This window comes from Dromiciops gliroides, chromosome 2 (assembly GCF_019393635.1).
Source record: "Dromiciops gliroides isolate mDroGli1 chromosome 2, mDroGli1.pri, whole genome shotgun sequence".
Lineage (NCBI taxonomy): Eukaryota > Metazoa > Chordata > Mammalia > Microbiotheria > Microbiotheriidae > Dromiciops > Dromiciops gliroides.
Window position 1 is genome coordinate 200993157 of NC_057862.1, and position 15563 is coordinate 201008719.

At 36.6% G+C, this 15563-nt stretch overlaps 1 protein-coding gene across 1 annotated transcript in view; it reads left to right on the forward strand.

Moving 5' to 3' along the window:
* Nucleotides 1-15563, forward strand: part of HECTD1 (HECT domain E3 ubiquitin protein ligase 1) — a 107124-nt gene that overhangs the window by 28504 nt on the left and 63057 nt on the right. The window contains exons 3-8 of the mRNA XM_043988410.1: nt 5510-5744; nt 7451-7678; nt 10669-10950; nt 11060-11330; nt 12141-12217; nt 12301-12399. Of these exons, the coding sequence (XP_043844345.1) occupies nt 5510-5744; nt 7451-7678; nt 10669-10950; nt 11060-11330; nt 12141-12217; nt 12301-12399 (1192 nt within the window). The remainder of the gene's footprint in view (nt 1-5509; nt 5745-7450; nt 7679-10668; nt 10951-11059; nt 11331-12140; nt 12218-12300; nt 12400-15563) is intronic.

Here is a 15563-nt window from a genome sequence, read left to right on the forward strand (position 1 = left end):
TTTAACTTTTAACAGTCTTATTGCATATTTTACTGGGAACTTGAAGTCATCTAATATCTCATTTTCCTTCTGTTCCACTTAAAATATTTCTCTTATTCTGCATAATGTGCAAATACATTGTAGGTGCCCAAGTAGTCTTTGAATTGGAGTCTTTTTGTGTGTGTGTGTGTGTGGGGGGGCAATTGGGGTTAAGTGACTTGCCCAGGGTCACACAGCTAGTAAGTATCAAGTGTCTAAGGCCGGATTTGAACTCAGGTCCTCCTGACTCCAGGGCTGGGGCTCTGTCCACTGTGCCACCAAACTGCCCCGAATTGGAGTCTTAATAAGACTGAGGTAGAGTTCTGTAAGTCATTATAATTATATAATTAGCTAATAAAGGAAATTTAGTCAGTGTACTTCTTCAGCTTTTCCAACGAATTATGGTAATTTATTGTGAAATGCTGCAGCAGCATGTGCAGTGTAGCTGTCATAACTATAACATATGAAAAATTGGATTCTCTCTACAAATTACATAAAAGCCCGGCAGAGATATCATGTATTATGCCCCAAAGCTAAGGTATGAGGAAAAATTACCTGGCAAAAAAAGAACTCTGAGTCAAGTGGTGTGTATTTAAAACACCCTCCAATCTTTTTCAAGAATGTAATTTGTGATAAATTTGAGTTATGGAGCCTTGGAAAGCAGAGATTCAAATATTATCTAACGTGTTGAAGTCACACTTTAACTATATGAAGAAACCAATAGGCAGCTCTAGTAGAATGCATATCTAATCTTTTCCATGTGGCTACATTGTCCATAAATATGAAAACTAGTACATTCCTCATTAGTTAAATCTTCTTTATAGCTTTTAAAGTATCCAGAAATAGTATACCTGGTATAGTGAATTAACCAATTCATATTGGATTTAATATTTATTGTCAGTTGACATTTAATATTGTTTTATCACTTTTCTGAATAGCTAGAAGGGTATCCTGCAGAGTTTATATACTACTTGCTTAAATTGTTTCCAGAGGCTTTTAAGTTACTGTAGAGAACAAAGCCTTCTATTTGTTTAGCAACAAACATTTATTTTATTTTCCATTTACATGTAAGGGTAGTTTTCAACATTCATTTTCGTAAGATTTAGAGTTCCAAATTTTTCTCCCTCCCTCCCTTTCCTCCCCCCCCACAAGATCGAAATCAGGTTATATATGTACAATCCACAAGTGTTCTTTTTATCAGTTCTTTCTATGGGGGTGCATAGTAAGCTTCCTCATTAGTTCCTTGGGATTGTCTTGGATCATTGTACTGCTGAGAGTAGTTAAGTCATTCACAATTGCTCATTGAACAATACTGCTGTCACTATGCACAATGTCCTCCCAGATCTGCTCACTTCACTATACATTGATGTTCATTAGTCTTTCAAGGTTTCTCGGGGATCATCTTGTTTGTCATTCCTGTAACACAAGACCATTCCACTACAATCATATAACACAGCTTTTTCCATCATTCCTCAATTGATGGACATTCCCTTGATTCTCAATTCTTAGCCTCCACCAAGAGTTGCTATAAATATCTTTTGTACAATTTTTCCCCTTTTCTCTTTTTCATGATTATTGTTAACTTTTTCCCTTCCATCCTATTCCCTTCCCCTCGATATTTATTCTATTGTCCATCTTCTTTCATCCTATCACTCTTCAAAAGGGATTTGCTTCTGTCTGTCCCCTCCCCCACTCTGCCCTTCCTTCTTTTGCCCCTCTCTCTTTATCCCCTTCCCCTCCTATTTTCCTGTAGGGTTGGAGGGATTACTCCACCCAATTGAGTGTGTACATTATTCCCTCCTTGAGCCAATTTTAATGAAATTGAGGTCTTGGAGCCAATTTTGATGAGTGTTAGGCTCTTCTTTTACTGCCCAGATTAAATAGATTACTCCATCCAGTTGGGTGTGTTTGTTAGTCCCTCCTTGAGGCAGTTCTGGTGAGTTTAAGATCTTTGAGCCTTTTCTAATGAGTGTAAAATTTATTTACTGCCCTGCTCCTCTCCCATCTCTTCCCCCCACTCTATAAGCCTTTTCCTGTTACTTTCATGTAGGATTTCACTTCTGCCCTTCCCCCTCCCCCAGTGAATTCCCTCCACCCCTCAATTTAACCCTAAAGATGTTATCATTTAGCTAAGTGACACAGTGGACAAATCATCACCCCTGGACCCAGGGGGATCCCAGCCAAAACCCAGCCTCAGACACAAGACAGTCGTCCACTGTACAACCCCAGGTAGAGCCTTTGGAGTTCATATTGGTCCCCCAGCTCCAATTTTTTTATGGTTCTCTAGGGTCTTGTATTTGAAAGTCAAATTTGCCATTCAGTTCAGGTCTTTTCATCACAAATATCTGAAAGTCTTCTTTTTCATGAAAGCCCCATTTTTTCCGCTGAAAGATAATGCTGAGTTTTGCTGGGTAGGTGATTCTTGGTTGTAATCCCATTTCCTTTGCCCTTTGGAATATCATATTCCATGTCCTCCAGTCCTTTAATGTAGAAGCTGCTAGATCTTATGCTATCCTGACTGGGGCTCCACAGTACTTGAGTTCTTTCTTTTTGGCACCTTGCAATATTTTCTCCTTGACCTGAGAGCTCTGGAATTTGGCTATAATATTCCTAGGAGTTTTCTTTTTGGGATCTCTTTCTGGAGAAAGAAAGGCTTTATATGGCAGTCATTTGAATGGACCCACAAATTTCAAGAAGTTGATATAATGTGTTTGAATATTCCAGACATAAGAGACAGTTAAGCCAGAGGCACAGAGTGGTGAGATTGAGTATTATATATGAGGAAGAGCAGGTATGCCAAAGTGGTTGGACCATAGTGTATGTTAGAGGGGAATAATGTGAAGCTGGCAAGATAATTTGAGGTCTGGTTGAGAAGTTAACAAGTCTACTAGCATTTATTAAGCACCTATTTATCTGTCAGATAATTTGAATACAAAGAAAGGCAAAAATACTCCCTGCCCTCAAATACCTCACAATCTAAAGGGGAGACAATATGCAAACAACTATGTACATTATATACAGCATAAATAAATCATCAAAAGAGGGAGAATACTAGAATTAAGGAGGATTGGGAAAAGTGTCTTGTGGAAGGGATTTTAGCTGGGATTTGAAAGAATCCATGAAAGCCAGGAGGTGCAGATGAGGGACAACATTCCAGGTGTGGAGGACATGGAGTGTCTTGTTTAAGGAACAGTAGTGAGGCTGGTTGCTAGATCAAAGAGTGTGTATGGAATGTGTAAGAAGACTGTAAAGGAAAAAAGGGGCAAAGTCATGAAGGGTTTTGACGAACAGAAGATTTTACATTTGATCCTTACAAGGTGAGAGGAAGCTATTGGAGTTTATTGAATCATGGCCAAACTTGCTCTTTAAGAGCATCGCTTTGACAGCTGAGTGGTGGACAGACTTAAGTAGGGAGGGACTTGAGGCAGGCAGATCATGCAACAGGATGTTTCAATAATTGAGGCTTGAGTTGATAAGTGTGTACATCAGGGCATTGCTAGTTTCATAGAAGAGAAGATATGTAAGAGAGATGTTAGGAAGATAGATTAACAGTACTTGTTAACAGATTGGATGTGGTTGGTGAAAGAGTGAGAAACTGAGGATGACATCTAGGTTTTGAGCCTTGGCCCTAGGAAGATGGTGGTACTCTTGACTGTATTAGGGAAGTTTGGAAGGGGGCAGGGTTTGGGGAGAAAAATAGTGAATTCAGTTTTGGATATGTTTAAGGGACATCCAATTTGAGGTGTCCAGTAGGTAGTTGGAGATGCATATTTGGAGGTTTGGGCTGGAAAAACAGATCTAAGAATGATCTACAGAGAGGTAATAATTGAACCTTGGGAGCTGTTGAAATTACTAAATTAAATAGTTTAAAAGGAGAAGAGAAAAGTGTGCCAAACAGAGCCTGGGGTGTGTGTGTGGGGGGTTGGTGAGCCATTGTTGGCAGAGTTGCAATCTGGATGAAGATCCAGCAAAGGAAGAAGAGCAATTCAGATACCAAACAGGATTTTATATTTGATCCTAGAGGGAGCCACTGGAAATTGAGCAGGAAGAATGCCTATGCTTTTTAGCAAAATTATTTTAGCAAACTATGTGGAGGACAAATGGGAGTGGGAAGTAATTAGAAGCAGAGAGATCAATTAGGTGGCCTTTGCAGTAGGTAAGAGTCATTATATATACCGTATTTTGAATTAAATTTGCTGTACTTTGCTTTTGAGCGGTTGCTCACATTTTGGGGGGTTATTATTGTCCTATAAAATAAAAGAAAGTTTAAAAATTTGACAACATTCTGTACTGTATTCAGCTATTCTCCAAGAATAAGTTGTTTCTAGTTTCTTTTGCTTTTGATATAATATTGCCATGAATAGTTTTATATACACAGGTTTTGTTAAATACTTAATAAATTCTATTATCATCATTCATCCATTATGGTATAATTTGAGTAGTAGTATGTTTGGGTCTTCTACTAGTTGTAGATGTGACTGGTTTTGTAACTAATTGTAAATGTCAGATTGCTTTTGAAAAAGTTTAAACCAATTTGCAGTCCCACCAACTTTCTTGTAGATTTTTTTGGTGAATTTGACAGGGAGTTTTAAATTTGCATTTCTTGAATTATTAAATATTTGAGTAATTTTTTTCAAATAGTGATTCATAATTTTCCTTTTTCCCCTCAGAAGCTGTTTATATTCCTTGCCCAGTAATAATTCCCCTGGAAAATCCTTACAGATTTGTTCTAGTTCCTTATATTTCTGATGTTAGATTTCTATTAGATTCTTGTTACAATTGTATTAATCTATCTGATTATTTTTTACTTAGTTTAGAGATTTCTTTTTGTCCTACAAAAATCTGTTATTTTTGTGCTATCCAATTCATAAATTTTGCGTCTAGTAGTTTCTTCCATTTTTTAGATGCATTTGCTTCTTTCCACAATTGACAGATAGATATGTCATTCTTTCTTTTATGGTTTTGTTTTTTTATTAGCCTTGATCTTCTTTGGATTATTAAAGGATATTTTGTATTATATGACTCTTTTAAAATTTGTTGTGGTACTGCTCTCCAGTTTTTCTAATACTTTTTGTTTTCCTGTTCCTTTCTCAAATGTTTTTGTATCAGGTTTACTAAGTTAAGTCAACAAGCATTGATTATGCCCCTACTATTTGACAAGCACTCCCTCAAATACTAATCTAATATATGCTGGGTTCTATTTTTATGTTCTTTTGATCTATTTTTCTATCTTAAAATTCATGAAAGTAGCAGATGGGCATTTAAATAACATTACATCTGTAAGAAAATTTGCGAAGTTTTGATGTGTTTACTATATGTTTGAACTGACCACAAACAGGGAGTATCCCTGCATTTGTTTCATTCTTCCTCAATTTCTTTCATAATGCTAATAAAGTTGTTTTTACTTGTCTCGGTTTTTTTGTATGTGTTGGTTAATAGCAAAATATTTATATTTTGTTAGTATTGTGTAATGTATTCCTTTTTGCTGTAGGTGCCCTCCTCGTACATTTTTACCAGCACTCTGTAAAATTTTTCTTGATGAAAGTGCGCCAGACAATGTATTAGAAGTGACAGCTCGTGCCATAACCTACTACCTAGATGTATCAGCAGAATGTACTCGGAGAATTGTTGGAGTAGATGGAGCCATAAAAGCACTTTGTAATCGTTTGGTGGTAGTTGAACTTAACAACAGAACCAGCAGAGATTTAGCTGAACAATGTGTGAAGGTAGGTATCTTTTAAAACTTAAATTAAAAAAAAATGTTTCTTATATTTTAAAAAATTTTAAAAGATGCATACCCTAAATTGCTCAATTTGAAGGTCATTTTAAAATAACGTTTGTATGAAATTTTAGTTTACAAAGCACTTTCTTGGCAACGCTCCTATTGATGGTAGATGTAAATATTATCATCCCCCCCTTTCATTTTGGGAAGATTTATTATAATTGGAGATTGAGGAATGTCATAGACATACTATCTTGTAAATAGATATTTAGTATTTTTTTCCAATAACATGTAAAAATAATTTTTAATATATTTTTTTAAATTTTGAGTTCCAAATTCCCTCTCAACTCTCCCCTTATTGAGAAGGCAAGCAATGTGATATAGCATATACATGTGCAATCATGCAAAACATTTCCACATTAGTTATATCATTCCCTTTTGACAAACAGAACCTAAAGCTCAGAAGTGGTTAAGAGAGATTTACCAAGTCAACAAGCATTTATTAAGCTTTTACAGCTAGGTGGTTTAGTGATTAGAGCACTGGGCCTTGAATCAGGAAGCTCTAAGTTCAAATGTGGTCTCAGATACTTACTATCTGTATGACCTTAAGTAAGTCACTAGACCCCTGTTTGACTCAGTTTCCCTGTCTAAAATGGGGATAGTAGTAACCTACCTCCCATGGTTGTTGGAAGGATCAAATGAAATAATAATCGTGAAGTGTTTCCATAATGCCTGGCACATAGTAAATACTAAAAAAGTGTTGTTAATTATTACTTGTCCTCATCCTCCTCTTCTTTCTGTTCTTCCTCTTCTTAGCCTTTAGGCAAGTGGTGGAACTAGGTCTGAAGCCCATGTCTTTGGACTCCAATTCCAGGATTCTTTGTACTATATTTATATTTAAGAGGATTACTAATAACTAACGTTTATACAATGCTTTAAAATTTGTTTTCCTCACAACATTCTTGTGAGATAGGTAGGTGAGAAAAATTAGGCGTTCTATTAGGATGAAAATTTCTTTTTTTTTCTTTACCTTTACCTTTCCTTTTTTTTTGGAAGTGGTAGAGAGTAGTAAAAGATATCCTTTGTTATTCCAAAAGGTTGTTTCATAGGACTTAGGGTAAGAAGCCTTGGCTGTGGAGAGATTGGCCCTTTTTTAAGTTTTCTCTCATACTGCTTCAGTTTCCTATTGTTTCATAGTTCTACTATAACTTGACTGATACCTAGTCAGAGATAAGGCAGGTAATCCCTATTTTGTTATATTTTAAGTCACTTGTTAGACCAATAGTTAGTTGTTTTTTAACCTGCTTTGTATGGGCCTTGCCAAAGTTTACAACGATAAGTAGTCAATGGCAAGCCAGCAGACTTGCCTGCTTTACTTCTAAAGATCACTCTCTTTGTATGTACTTTTCATATTATTATTCTGTAACAGTCTTTATTATCCAACATTGTTAGTGGAATAAGGAGTGTTATTAGTTTGACATCCTGGTTGAATAAAGAATTAATATCTTTTAATGAATGAAACTACTTGTTGGCTCATTGTCTTGATTTTCCTAAAATTGGATTGGAAGTTCATGATTTAAAGCAGTATGAGGAAACTATCTAGAGATTTTTGCTAGATTGGTAGAAATCCTCTTCTCCAACAGAAAATGAAGAAAAATATTGCTTTGAGAAGGCACAATTTTTTTTTTGTATTTTTGTATTTATTCGTAGGTTTTAGAACTGATCTGTACTCGTGAATCAGGAGCTGTCTTTGAGGCTGGTGGTTTAAACTGTGTGCTGACATTCATTCGTGATAGTGGGCACCTGGTCCATAAAGATACTCTTCATTCTGCGATGGCTGTAGTGTCAAGACTCTGTGGCAAAATGGAACCTCAAGATTCTTCATTAGAAATCTGTGTAGAATCCCTGTCTAGTTTATTAAAACATGAAGATCATCAGGTATGTGGACAACTTGATGGAAAGGAAAAAAGTAATCAGAATAGTTATTTTTTTTTCACCATTAATAATCATGTCCTTTTTAGCTTCTTTGTTGTAGTTTGCTAATTGATTTGGACAATATTAAAAGCAACAGAGCTTAGAATGCTTTTTTGCGTGAAGACCTTACCAAAACATGATTGATTTTGTAAAATTGAATTTGGTGTTAAAATAGAGAATAGATGAACAAAGGCTAGAATGTTGTTGAAATGCATGAAAGAACTAACATGTTTGGGAGTACTGTATTAAGTTTTTTGACAATCATTTTAGGAAGGACCTTGATTAGAGAACATTCAGAGCAGGGCAACCAAGATGAGAATTTGGCAGAATATTAACAACAGGAAAGTTGCAAAGGGACAAATCTAGACTTGATGTAAGGAGTAGCTTCTTAACATTTAGCTGTCCAAAACTGCATTGGACTGTCTTGGGAAGTAGAGAAGGGTTTCTTTTCCTTGCCGGCCTTCGGATGCTGGATGACTACCTGTTGAGTATGTTATAACAGGCAGGGATTCTTTTGGGGTATGAGTTGTGCTACATGTCCACTGAGATCCCTTCCAGTTTGAAAATTCTAATATTAAGAGATAAGACTGGAAAGGCAGGGCAGCTAGGTGGCATAGTGGATAGAGCACTGCAGGAGGACCAAACCCGGCATCAGACACTTAACACTTATTGGCTGTGTGACCCTGGGCAAGTCACTTACCCCAATTGCCTCAAACCCCCCCCCCCCCCAAAGAAAAAAAAGACTGGAAAGGCAGGATGATCAGATTGTGGAAGGACTTGGTGGCCAGAAGAGTTTGAAATTTACACAGTAAACCACTAATGAGAGTCACTACAGATTTTGAAAGGACGAGTGACATGATCAAATCTCTGGGTAAGGAATACTGTTAAGGCAGAAATATGGAAAAGAAGTTGAAAGGAGAGAGGGAACAAAAACACTGGTAGGAAATTGCCATAATAATCTAGGCAAGTTGTGATGAGGATCTGTATTAAGTTAGGACTTTGAGAATAGAGGTAAGTACATAGATTTAAAAAATGTTGTGGGAGTAGATTTACATGACTTGGTGACTGGTTATGGGCAGTGAATAAAGAGGGAAAAGAAAGAAAGAACAAAGGATCTGCAGTAACTCCAAGGTTATGAATTTGGGAAGTTTGGGGTGAATTATGAAGCTACATCTTAGTGAAGATGTCCTCTGGAGGGGTTTCTTAACTGCATCTTAGACCCCTTTGGCAGTTTGGTGAAGGCTGCGGACTTCTCAGAAGAATATTTTGTTACCTACATTCATAATGAAAGGAAATACTAAATTCCAGTTAAAGGATAGTGAAAATAAAGATGCATTTTTTTCCAATCCAAGTTCACAGATCCTCTGTTATCTATTTACTGGCCTCTTGGGGTGGTAGGGATCTGTGGACCCCAGATTATGAATCCCTTTCCTATAGGCAGTTGGAAATACAGATCCAGCACTCAGAAGAGAGGGAGTTCATGAATGGAGAGTCAGTCATCTTCATAGAGAAGTTAATTGAAGGTATGGCCATGAATAAGATTACCAAGAAAGAGGTTATAGACAGAAGACTGCTAAGGGCAGATGCTTGTGGGATACCTATGCTAAGGGGTTCTATAGAAAACATGGAGCCAGAGAAGGAAAGGAAGGAGAAATTAAAAATGAAAGGAGAAGGGGCAGCTAGGTGGTACAGTGGATAAGGCACCAGTCTTGGATTCAGGAGGACCTGAGTTCAAACTCAGCCTCAGATACTTACTAGCTGTGTGACCCTAGGCAAGTCACTTAACCCCCATTGCCCTGCCCCCCCCCCAAAAAAAAAGTGAAAGGAGAAGCAGGGAAGTCCAATGTACCTTAAGCCATTTGTGGAGAAGAGTATTCAGTTGGAGGGAAGTAGTTAACAGTTTTGTTATCTGTAAAAGTCAAAGATGATTAGGACTTTAAATATACCATCTAATTTTGTTATTGGTAACAATTGAGTGATGATTGTGGGGGGGATAATACAAATTGGAAGGGATTGAGAAGAGTTGCTACTAAAATAGAAGTGTGGGATGTAGATAATGTTTTCAAGCATTTTAGTACTGTAAAGTTACAATGGAGAAGCATTGAAAGGGGTAGAAATGTCAAGGTGAAAATTGGTGAAACCTGAGCATGTTCTTAAGAGAAGAATTTGTTGATAGGGAGAGATGAAAAGTGAATATAAGTTTGGGGATGACTGATAGTTCCTAGAGAAAAGGGATTAATGTCACAGGTATAGTAATTAGGTTTAGTAAAACATAGGGGAACTTGGTAATGCTGAGAAATTTTGAAGAATAGCAGGAAGGCCTAGAGCTAGGTTATCTGCTTATTCAATAAGCATTTGCTTGTAAACTTGAATGGAAGATGTTGAAGAGGAAAGAATAAAGATTTTGGAATAGGTGCTATGGGAGAAGAGAGATAAGTTATATAATAAACCTGTAGTTAGAAAAGTTGTCCATTGTAAAGATATTTTAAAAAACCAAATTAATTATCTATTTTTTAGATTGCGTTAATTAAGATCAAGAAATCTCCAGCCCTGGATTCAGGAGGACCTGAGTTCAAATATGACCTCAAGACACTTGACACTTATTAGCTGTGTGACCCTGGGTAGTCACTTAACCCTCATTGCCCCAAAAAAACATAACAAAAAAACAAAAAAATCTTGTAAAGTAGACTAACAAATTAATTTTTCAGACTTGTTGAATTGACAGAACTTAGAGAAAAATGTTATGACATTAATGTTATTACAAAATATTATGTTTTTTTTTCCCTTTTTCTAAACCCAACATGATCTGCTTAGATTTTTCTTAGGATTATCAATGGCATTGTTTTCAATGTCTTAGTAGTGTCGTAGTCTTTTAGGTGAGTTTCAAGTTATTTTAAGTTATATAAATTATGATCTCGTTATCCAGAGATTCTATTTTCTCTTTCTGTATCTAGGTTTCAGATGGAGCTTTGCGATGTTTTGCTTCCCTAGCTGACAGATTTACTCGACGTGGTGTTGACCCAGCCCCATTAGCCAAACATGGACTAACTGAGGAGCTATTATCTCGAATGGCAGCAGCTGGTGGTACTGTATCAGGGCCGTCATCAGCATGCAAACCAGGGAGAAGCACAACCGGAGCACCATCTACAGCTGCTGATTCCAAATTAAGTAATCAAGTTTCAACGATTGTAAGTTTACTGTCAACACTTTGCCGAGGCTCTCCAGTAGTCACACACGTAAGAAGATTTTTCGCTATTTTTTATTTCAAAGGACAGTATTTTATGGAATGATGGAACAGAGTCATTATTAAACAACAAACATAATTATTCTCATCTCTTTTTCTAGGATCTCTTGAGGTCTGAGCTTCCAGATTCAATTGAAAGTGCGCTACAGGGGGATGAAAGATGTGTGTTGGATACCATGCGTTTGGTTGACCTTCTCTTGGTGCTATTATTTGAAGGGCGAAAGGCCCTACCAAAGTCCAGTGCTGGATCAACAGGCAGAATTCCAGGGCTTCGTAGATTGGACAGTTCTGGAGAGCGCTCACATCGACAGCTCATAGACTGTATCCGAAGTAAAGATACTGATGCACTTATAGATGCAATTGACACAGGAGGTATGCCCATTATCTTAAGAAATGAGGTTATGGATAATGGAAATTATAGATCCTGGTTATTGTTATTACATGTTTCATATCTAGATTTGTCTGAAGTTCTCCATTTTTCCACTAGGGGGTGATGCTGCCTCATAACTAAGGTAGACAGTAATGCTTCATTGACTCTTCCTGGAATCTTAGAGAAATATGGGATGAATAGATTGCTACTGAATGAAGAAATACTCATCTTTAAAAAAATTCTTTTGGAGGCAGTTTAGGATGAGGAAATTGGTGTGATGTAAAATTATGAAAAAATAGAAATGTCTTTATAATAAGATTTAGTTTGTAATCTGGACATTTTACACAGTTTCCATCAATTTTATGAGATTTAAGATGTCTTGGGGGATATCTTATGATGACTAATAAAGTAATGCCAGGCCTCACTTATAGTTTTCTTTTCAACTATTTTTATTTCTTTTCAACTTCAGCTTCTTCTGTGCCTATGAGTTGAATCCCATAAGTAATCTTATTTATGGATTCTCATCTTTGCTCATTTTAATTATAGAGATGGTAAATTTCTTTTAAAAAGATAATTTAAACATGTTTTACTGACCACTTTTTTAATAGTTGATCAAAATTACTGTATTTTCAGTGTTCTTAGGCACATCAGTGGGGGAAAAGCATAGAGCAGTTCAAACTTTATCAGAAAATTCATAGTGAGAAGTATTTTTATCAACATAATAAATTCTGCATTGTGCTGTATAGTTACAAAATACTTTCATATTTTCATTTGATTATCAATTATATTTTAATTATTTTTAATGATTGCAGCATTTGAAGTGAATTTTATGGATGATGTAGGGCAAACCCTTTTAAACTGGGCCTCTGCTTTTGGAACTCAGGAAATGGTAAGCTGATGTATAATAATTAATTTTTCAAAGGCAGAGAAATGAGTAAGGCAACTTAACTTTTTTTTTTTTAATTCTCTCAGGTAGAATTTCTGTGTGAAAGAGGTGCTGATGTTAACAGGGGTCAAAGGTCATCGTCATTACATTATGCAGCCTGCTTTGGAAGGCCTCAAGTAGCAAAGGTGTGAATTTTGGCTTTAGTATAATAAATTTTGTATATATGTTGAAGAATTACGTTATAGGGAAAGATTAATATATGTTAATATGTAATCACATTTTTTTCTTTGCATTATCAGTGTCCTTAATGAATCTTATGATTATGGTCAGTCCAAGACAAATATTGGTTTGTTGTAGATTCTATTAGTCTTTCATACTCATGATTTGATAATGGTACATACTGGTTTGTGGGAACTGAAAGGTTGGTTAAGCATTTGAAATGAGGCTTGTCCAGTTGCTTTCCAGTTGTGTGACTGAATAAACCACAACCAAAATGGGGGGAAAATGAACAATTTTTCTAGCTGGACTGTTGTGAGGAAAGTGCTTTGCAAATCTTAAAATGCTATCATAACTGAATTGTCATGATGGTAGTTGCTAGAGAAATTAATAGTAGTAGAACTTTGAGTGCCTAATAATATAACAAGTTAGCAAGGGAGGATGCAGACGCTTTAAAATCTTTAAAATGAGCCGCCTCTTTTCTTCTTTTTAAAAATAGCCTTTTTTTTTTTCCAGTTACATGTAAGGACCATTTTTAGCATTTATTTAAAAAAAATTTTGAGTTCCAAATTTTCTCCCTTTTCCCCTCACCACCACCTCCTTAAGACAGGAAGCATTTTGATATAGGTTATGTATGTACGGTCATGTAAAACATATTTCCATGTTAGTCATGGTGTGAAAGAAGAAACAGGTCAAAAGAAAAGAGCCATAAAAAAAAAATAAAGTGAAAACAGGTTGCTTTTATCTGCATTCAGACTCCATCAGTTCTTTCTCTGGATGTGGATAGCATATTCTGTTATGAGTCCTTTGGAATTGTATTCCTGAGAAGAATTAAATCATTCACAGTTGATCATCACGCAATGTTGCTCGTAGGGTGGACAGTGTTCTCTTGTTTCTACTCACTTCACTTTGCATCAGTTCATGTTAAGCCATTCCAGGTTTTTTTGAGATCAGCCTGCTTGTCATTTCTCATAGCACAATAGTATTCCATTGCATTCATATAACACTTCTCTTCTTTGTACACTTCCTACAGCACTACTTCTGTCCACCCTCAGCTTAGTATCTCACCTTACATTTTGTTGAGAAAAAAACGCCTCTCTGCATATCAGACCCCTTTAACATCATCTCTCATTCCCTCTTTTTCTCCAGTTCCTGACAAAGGAATGGCCCTTCTCCTTGCCATAGTCTATCTTTTCATGTACTATACAGCCTCATTCCCATCTGCTGGTGTCTTCTCTGGTAGATTGAACCTACAATCATCTTACCTCTCTCTCTCTCTAATCTTCAGTTTCTCCCTGTCCTCTGGTTTCTCTCCGGCTGCTTACAGACATGCTCAGCTTTCCTCCTCATCCTTAAAACAACAATAACAACAATAAAACCCTCACTTTGCCTTGATGTGCCCTCAATTGTCATATTTCTTCCCTCTTTTTCACAACTAAACTCTTAGAAAAAGCTGTCTATTCTAATAGCCAAACCCCCTTTTTCTTTTTTTTTTCCTTTTTTTTGCAGGGCAATGAGGGTTAAGTGACTTGCCCAGGGTCACACAGCTAGTAAGCGTCAAGTGTCTGAGGCCGGATTTGAACTCAGGTACTCCTGAATCCAGGGCCGGTGCTTTACCACTACGCCATCTAGCTGCCCCTAAACCTCCTTTTTCATTTGCTTCTTAGCCCTTTGTGGTTGGACTTCTGTCCTCATCATTCAGTCAAAGCTATTCTTTTCAGATTGCTAATGACCTTTTAGTTCCCAGATGTGATGACTTTTTCTCAGTCTTAGCTTCTTGACTACATTTGATGTCATATACCACTTTTTCCTTCTGGGTATCCCTTCTCTCTGAGTATTTATGACACTGTTGTATTAATTCTCTTTTTACTCATTTTGTTTTCCTGGATAATCATCCACATCATACATTAATTCCCATTGCTTCTCTGTCTATGCTCACTCAGTGATCTCATCAGTTCCAGACATTTTAGTTATTTCTATGAAGATGACTCTCATACTTATTTATCTAACACTAATCTTTCCCCTGGCCTCCAGTCTTATTTCCAGTAGTCTATTGGATATTTCAGATTGTATATCCCAGAGAAATATCAAACTTGACATATTTAAAACCAAACTCCCCAAATCTACTTGCCTTCCAAATGTACCTAGTTCCTGTCATAGGTGGTTTCATAGTGGTATCATCCTCAAGTCATCCAGATTCTTTTGTTGTTGTTTTGGGGTTTTTTTGCAGGGCAATGGGGATTAAGTGACTTGCCCAGGGTCACACAGCTAGTAAGTGTCAAGTGTCTGAGGCCGGATTTGAACTCAGGTACTCTTGAATCCAGGACCGGTACTTTATCCACTGCACCACCTAGCCGTCCCCGAGTCATCCAGACTCTTAACCTTGGAATCATTAGTGTTTCTATTCAGTGTTGTTGCCACGTCTTGTTAATTCTATCTGATGAAGCCAAGTCTCAGTTCTACTTTTTTTTTCTCAGTTCTACTTGTACCACATTTATTGTTCATATAGATTCTTTCTCTCTACCTTCCTTCCTTCCATTACCCTAATTTAGGGTCTCACTCCCTCACAAAGACTTGTAAAAGCCTCCTAATTGGAATTGGTTTACCTGTCTCACGTTTTTCCTTTCTAGTTCACTCTCTATACAACTGCAAAGTGATTTTCTGAAAGCAGAATTCTGACCATTTCATTTCCCTACTCAATAAACTTCTGTAGAACCTTTGAGAATAATAAATAAACTGTTCTGTTTTGAATTTAAAATTCCTTACAGCTTGTCTTCAGCCTGCCTTTCTAGCCTCATATATTTCTCTACTTCATATAATTTTCATATAATTCAGCCGACTTAGGCTTCTTACTATTCTTCATACACAGCATTAGATCTTCTCTGTTCCTTTGTACTGCCTGTCCCCCATTTCCAGAATGTATTTACTTTGCTACCTTTTAGAATCCTTAGTTTCTTGCTAAGCTCAGCTCAAGTGTTAGCTTCTAAATGAAGCCTTAACTAATGCCTGTTGTTGATAAATGCCTCTTCTTCCACAAAATTACTTGTATGGACTTTTTTATACATAAATGTCCACATGGTTTCCTTTTGTGAAATATAAGTTCCTTGTAGACAGAGACTGATTTTTTTCTCTT